The following is a 7,701-nucleotide window of genomic DNA, read 5'->3' as shown; positions in this document are numbered from 1 at the left end:
GTTCATTCATGTACCCCTCCTAAACTCGGGTCGTTACACCACCACTCTTCTCTTGCTCCGCCGTAAAATGGAAAAAAAAACTATGAACATAAGCAACTGGTTAACTCGTCAACCGATCAACCCCTTTTTTGAAGAATGCACTTGGTATTTATAGGGCATCAATGGTGAAAGGCAGCTTTTCTCTCCCGGTAGTACAGATGGGACAGCTTTAATTCTTGATTGACATGCCGAATGATTGTTACCGATAAAGCTGAATGTACTTTGTGACTATTATTAGCTGTCAACTTAATTTGGATTCGGCTGTCATCAGCTTTCTGTCCCATCGCTCTTAATTGGCCTTTCACCCAGATGCGCCCACCATGTTGCACTGACCAAGTTGCAGCGATCCTTTTTGGGCCAATGTTTGTGAGCACGATCAACGCAAAGTCTTGCGGTGAAGTTGCGCTCGACCGATAATTTCCTATGATCGCAATCTTGAATTGCGTTAATGCATATTCTGCACAAAAATACAAAAATCAATAGTTCTAATGCATTGGACGCATGCGACCGCAATATTATAGAATTTATGCTTAATGGACGCAATTTAACATATTTTATCAACGCAATCCAACATTGTTTAATAACTTAGCTCTATGATAACATGCATTTCTGCCTGTTATCACTCAACTAGAGGGGTTCATAATTCTAGATCAAGAGCAAAGAGTTTGTAAGCTTAATAGATCCATTTATAGGCTGAAACAAGCTTTTAGATTGTGGAATACTAGATTTTATAGTGCAGACAAATCATTTGGCTTTGATCAGAACGTTGATGAGCCTTGTGTTTACAAGAAGATCATCAACAACTCAGTAGCTTTCCTGGTACTGTACGTGGATCATATCCTACTCATTGGAAATTATGTAGGGTTTCTAACTGACATTAAGAAATGGCTAGCTACCCAATTCTAAATGAAAGATTTAGGAGAGGTGCAGTATGTTCTAGGGATCAAGATCATTTGGGATTGTAAGAACAAGAGGTTAGCCTTGTCTCAGGCATCGTACATCGATCAAACGTTGGTCAAGTACAGGATGCAAGATTCTAAGAAGGGTTTATTACTCTTCAAGCATGGAATCGTTTTGTTAAAGGATCAATGTCCTAAGACACCTCAAAAGGTTGAGGAGATGATACGAATTCCCTATGCTTCGGCTGCTGGAAGCTTAATGTAGGCAATGTTGTGTACCAGACCCGACATTTGCTATGCAGTAAGGATTGTCAGCCGTTATCAGATCAATCCAGGATTAGATCACTAGACAATGGACAAGACGATTCTCAAGTATCTTCAGAGAACGAAGGACTACATGCTCGTGTATGGAGATAAGGATTTGATCCTTACAGGATACACATACTCTAACTTTCAGACTGATAGAGATTCTCGTAAATCAACATCGAGGTCAGTGTTCACTCTGAATAGAGAGGCTGTAGTGTGGCGAAGCATCAAGCAAGGATGCATCGCTGACTCTACTATGGAAGCCGAATACGTAGTAGCTTGTGAAGCAGCTAAGGTGGCTGTTTGGCTGAGGAAATGCCTTATAGATTTGGAAGTTGTTCCAAATATGGATTTGTTGATCACTCTTTATTGTGATAACAGCAGGGCTGTGGCAAATTCGAAAGAGCCTCGGAGTTATCATAGAGGCAAGCATATCGAAAGGAAATAACACTTGATTAGGGAGATTGTGCATTATAGTGATGTGATAGTCACGAAGATCGCGTCGGAGCACAACGTTGTTGATCCGTTTACAAAGGCTCTCACGGCTAAATTGTTCGAGGGTCATCTGGAATCACTGGGTCTACGGGACATATGAAATCTTGTCTAGGGAAAGTGGGAGATGATTGATGGCCTGTGAATATGATGAAATAATAGTGTATATTGTGATGGTGGTGTATGTGTTGCACATGCAAGTTTTCCTAGTAAAATCCAAGTATAAATCCTACTAGGTTTCCTAGTAAGTCCAAGGTCGAACACAGGGACTACTAAGATATTATGCGTTGGTAAATTTTGATTCCTTTACAGTGACAAAAACAATAAGTTGGTTGGTATGTTGTTTAAAGTATAAATCCTATGCGGCGGAATTGAGTAAAGAGTTAATAATAGTGAAAGTTACAATGAGTATGCAGGGAACATGTTGAGAAGGGATTTAGCTAACATTTCCTAATATCGCGTTCAAGTCATGCGATCATGCTATACACACACAAAAGCATGTCATCTCTCAATGCAAATGCCATAGTTCCTAATTTTAGGACACATGCGATGTATACGACAATGTCTATAGGACTTATGTCTAAGCCTCTATTCTTGTCTATGCGATGATGAATGATACATACATACTCAAGGCGACCGCATACTATCATATCCTATTTCTAGGGGCATGCGATGCATGATAGCAAACAGAACTTATCTCTAAGTTTCTATCACTTGTTTATGCGGTTCTAATCTGACTTTCTCAAGCCTAGATTCTAACCTAACTCTCTCAAGTCTAGGTTCTTTCTTTAGACTACTCTCTCAAGTATCTCTAAAGGGTGATGGACACATTCATAAGACAAGATGATCGCATAAAATGAAGATCTTAGGTCATGCTAGCTAATTACTTCTCAACCCATTCGGAAGTTTAGTTACTCATGTGTAATGTGAAGAGATTGAACAGATGTAGAGATGCAAATTTCATCTTATAAGTAAAATCATACTACAGAACGATAATGGAAAGTAGGGATAGGGAGCCTGGTAGCAATGTCTTGCTTCTCGAGGCTTTTACACTGTGTTTTACTCTACTTTGCCCAAAAGAATGTTCTTGCTTTTGCAAGTGTCGGCCCTCTCTCTATTTACAAACTAACGGCTATCTATGATCTATCTCTATGTATATGTTGAACTATGTATATTACGAACTTCAAAATTCTAAACTCGAACCCCTTTAACGAAGGTGGCCTTCGATATTTATAGGGCTTCAAGGTGAAGAGCTTTTCTCTCAAATAATTGCAATGATGGGACATCCAACTATGAGTAAGATCCGATCTCAACGTTATACTCGCGATGCAAGTCTTCTCCGTGATATATTTTGACTCTTTGCCCGTTGACTTTGAATGCGTTGGTCCCGTCCTTACTGAATAACTCAACCACTCTATGCGAGAATACCTCTTCGATTATAAATGGACCAGACCATTGTGATTTTAATTTTTCAGGAAAAAGTCGTAGCCGAGAATTGTATAGCAAGACCTTTTGTCCGAATTGGAGATTTTTCTTGCATAGTTGTTTGTCATGCCAACTTTTTGCGCGTTCCTTGTAGATTTTGGCGTTCTCATATGTTTGAGTTCTCCATTCGTCATGCTCGACCAACTAAAGTTTCCTTGCCTCCCCTGCGGCCTTCAAGTCAAAATTGAGCTTTTTCACTGCCCACATTGCTTTATGCTTCAATTCAAGTGGTAAGTGGCATGCCTTTCCAAACACCAGCGCATACAGGGACATGCCTATAGGTGTTTTATAGGTGGTCTTGTATGCTCACAAGGCATCGTCCAACTTCATTGCCCAATCTTTGCGGGAAGGCTTCACCACCTTCTCTAAGATCAACTTGATTTCCCTATTGGACACTTTAGCTTGGTCGTTTGTCTGTGGATGGTATGCAGTGGCTACCTTATGGTAGATATTATACTTGAGCAGCAATTTGTTGATGATGTTATTAACAAAGTGGGAGCCTTCATCACTTATTATGGCACGTGGGGTGCCAAAACGAGTGAAGATATTTTTTCGCAATAACTTGTAGACTATTGTCACATCACTTGCGATGCACGATACTGCTTCAACCCATTTGGAGACATAATTGACGGCCACTAGGATGTATTTGTGACCATTTGATGGCGGAAATGGCCCCATAAAGTCTATGCCCCATATGTCGAATAGCTCCAATTCTAAGATACTATTAATCGGCATTGCATTCTTCCATGAAATGTTGCCTGTGCGTTGGTACCAATCGCATTTCATTGAATAGTCTCTTGCGTCCTTAAATAAAGTTCGCCAAAAATATCAACTTTGTAACACCTTTGCTGCAGTGCATTGGCCTCAAAAATGTTCACCATACGGTAAGTCATGGCATTGGGATAATATGCGCTGGTGAGCAGCTTCTGGTATGCATAAGCGCAAAATCTGGTCTGACCCCCTTTTGTAAAGATTTGGCTCATCCCAATAATATGATACATTCATGTCTGAGCCGCCTCTTTTGGTGGGTTGTGTAGTTCTCAAGAAATTGTTCACAAACCAGAAAATTGACCATGTCTGCATACCACAGTAATTCTTCAATTTTAAACAACTGCTCATCTGGGAAAGTTGCGTTCACCTCCAACTGGTTGCGATCAACTTCCGGATTTTCTAATCTTGATAGATGGTCCGCAACCTGGTTCTTCATCCCCTTGCGATCAATGATTTCCATATTGAATTCTTGAAGGAGGAGAACCCATCGAATTAACCTCGGCTTTGCATCCTTCTTTTTCATTAAATATTTGATTGTCGAGTGGTCGATATGAACGATCACTTTAGATCCCAGCAAGTAAGCTCTAAATTTCTCCAGCGCAAAGATTACCCCAAGAATTTCTTTTTTAGTGGTTGTGTAATTTGTTTGGGCAGGGTTCAAGGTTCTACTCGCATATGCGATGGGGTGTAGCATTGTTTTCTTCTTCTGCACCAGTACCACCCCCATCGCATAACCGCTAGCATCGCACATCAGTTCAAAGGGATGTGTTCAGTATGGTGCGATCAACACAGGTGTTGTTTTTAATGCATTCTTCAGTATTTTGAATGTATTGAGGCATTGTTCATCAAAGTCAAACGTTCTCTCTGCCTCCAGCAGTGCACTCAATGGTCGAGCAATCTTCGAAAAGTCCTTCACAAAACGTCGATAAAATCCTGCATGCCCCAGGAAGATCCTGACAGCCTTCACATTTGCTAGAGGTAGGAGCTTTTCAATGGCCTCAATCTTTGCTTTATCCACCTCTAGCCCATCTTTGGAGACTTTGTGCCCGAGCACAATACCTTCCTTCACCATGAAGTGGCACTTCTCCTAGTTTAGCACAAGGTTCATCTCTTCACATCATCTCAGAATCTTCTCAAAATTGTTTAGATAGACTTAATATGTTTGCCCGTACACGAGAAGTCGTCCATAAAAATTTCCATTGAGTCTTCAAGATACTCAGAGAAGAAGGCCATCATACACCTCTGGAACGTGCTCGGTGCATTGTATAATTCGAACGGCATGCGTCGAAAAGCAAACATTCCGTAGGGGCAGGTGAATGTGGTTTTCTCTTGGTCTTCAGGAGCAATCATGATTCGGTTGTAGCATGCATATCCATCCAAAAAGCAAAAATAATTATTCCCTGCTAGGCGGTCTAGCATCTAATCAATAAAAGGCAAGGGGAAATGATCCTTCTTCGTCGCCGCATTCAGTTTGCAGTAGTCCATGCAGATTCGTCAGCCAGTGACGGTCCTCATTGGTATTAATTCATTATTTGCATTTGGGACTACCGCCATCCCTCCTTTCTTTGGCACACATTGTACAGGAATAACCCATGTGCTGTCGGCGATTGGATAAATAATGCCTACGTCCAACCATTTGATTATCTCCTTTTTCACGACCTCCTTCATTGCAGGGTTTAGTCTGCGTTGATGTTCAATTGATCCTTTTTTATTTTCCTCGAGACGTATCCTGTGCATCCAATATGCGGGGCTAATTCCTCTTATGTCTGCCAGCGTCCAGCCTATTGCTTTTATGTGCTTTCGCAGGATGCTCATCAGTGCATGCTCTTATACTTTTAGAAGTGCAGAGGAAATGATTACTAGTAAAGTTTCATTTTGCCCTAGAAAAGCATACTTCAGGTGATTTGTAAGGTTTTCAATTCCACAGTGGGTGGTTGTTCCAAGGATGGTTTTTGTGCTTTTCTCTCTTCATTCAACGTCGGTTTTTCTTCTTTGGTTGTTGTTTCCACGGTCGCATTACAGGTTACTACGGATGCGGTCGCATCCTCTTTTTCTTCCTCATCTTCAGACTTTTCTTCTTCATAACAGCTGGGTTCATTGTCGGAATCTGTTAGGTCTTCTTCTTCCGGATACTTCATGGCCTTAATAATGTCAAACCTAAGCTTTTTTCCATTTACACTCAGCGTGATCTCCCCCTTGTACACATCAATCTGATGGGTACATCCTTGTCCACTTCATAATCGAGGATGATGAAGTCTACCGGTAAGATAAATTTGCCAATCGAGACCAGGACATCCTTCACCTTCCCTTCTGGGTGAACAAGGGACCTGTTAGCTAGCTGGAGAGTCACCGTCGTGGGCGCCAGCTGCCCCACATTTAGCTGTTTAAAAATTGAACGGGGCATTAAATTGATACTGGCTCTGAGATCGCAAAGTGCTTGACCTATATACAACCCTCCAATTGAGCAGGATATTGTGAAACTTCCGGGGTCGCGCATTTTCGATGGAATAATGGTTTTTGCCTTTTGTGTTAATGCCACCGTTGCAAACTTACCTGTGCTCCTTTTCTTCGTCACCATGTCCTTTAGAAAATTCGCATATTTTGGCATTTGTTCGATCACTTCAGTGAAAAGGATGTCAATATGTAACTGTTTCAGCATGTCCATGAAGCGATGATACTGCACTCATCATTTTTCTTCTTCTTAAGTCTCTGAGGAAATGGTGACAATTGTATTTTCACGGTTCCCTATTCCATAGGCTTAGAAGTGGATGCAACTTCTAGTTCCATCATCTCTTGTTCTTCTGATTCCTCTTGAGTCAACGAGGGCTGGGACTCCATCACAATTGGAATAGTTTGGCTTGGCTCCTTCTTCTCTTCTATCACTGTCTTTTCGCTTCGCCAAGTCACAACGTGACATTGCTCCTTTCTTGTACTCCCTAGGTTGCGCGGGAGCTCAGTTGAACTTGGCAATGCCCCTTGCGGAAGACTTTTGAGTTCGCCCGCAATCTATCCTATTTGAATTTCGAGATTACGGATTGACATCGCTTGATTCTGGAGTACTGTTTCATTCTTCTCAATATACTACTTTAGTAAGCTCTCCAGAGATGACAATTGAGGTGCCTACTGACACGCAGATTTTGTACTATAATGCAAGCAAGGTTCAAGTCCATGCCATAAACTTGTTGTCATAGATTTTATGCAATCATATGCGATACTACTTCTAGATATGCGTTATTCGAGAGAATCTTGTAGTATACTATGCATTGTCACAAGTGTCCTTTCGTTGAAACCAAGTATAATTTCACCGCAAGTTTCTCGGTGTGATCCGAGGTCGAACACAGGGATTGTTTTAGGTTATTGCGTTATATTTGTGATATATGCGACCAGGGGTTTTTCAATTTTATAAAAAGTTTGTTTGTACAAGTATTTAAAAATGCGTTAAAGTAAAGGTAAGCGATAAAAATGCGATAATAAAGTAAATTACGGTAAAATTAAATTGCGATAAAATAAACCTAAGCTATGATGATACAAGATACAGGTTTCATGATACAAGATACTGAGGGTGAGACTGACTGTGAAGATTATACAAAGATCGTTTTATATGATGGTAAGTCTTATATGTGAAATAGAAAAAGAAAAGATAATTAGTACAAACATCACAAGTTCCTTAATTGCGTTAAAGGCATAAATATGGTTCCGCTTATCCCTT

At 40.8% G+C, this 7,701-nt stretch overlaps 1 protein-coding gene across 1 annotated transcript; it reads right to left on the bottom strand.

The window, feature by feature from the left end:
• Positions 1-6,171: 6,171 nt before the first annotated feature.
• LOC150033227 (uncharacterized) lies at positions 6,172-6,657 on the bottom strand. The gene has a single exon (XM_090306326.1). The coding sequence runs from the start codon at positions 6,655-6,657 to the stop codon at positions 6,172-6,174; it is 486 nt and encodes a 161-aa protein (XP_090162452.1).
• Between the last annotated feature and the right edge of the window lie 1,044 nt (positions 6,658-7,701).

Source organism: Benincasa hispida, chromosome 10 (genome assembly GCF_027475165.1).
Source record: "Benincasa hispida cultivar pf3 chromosome 10, pf3_genome.v1.1, whole genome shotgun sequence".
NCBI classification, from domain to species: domain Eukaryota; kingdom Viridiplantae; phylum Streptophyta; class Magnoliopsida; order Cucurbitales; family Cucurbitaceae; genus Benincasa; species Benincasa hispida.
Note: the sequence above shows the minus strand (reverse complement) of the source record. Positions and strands in the feature narration are given on the sequence as shown.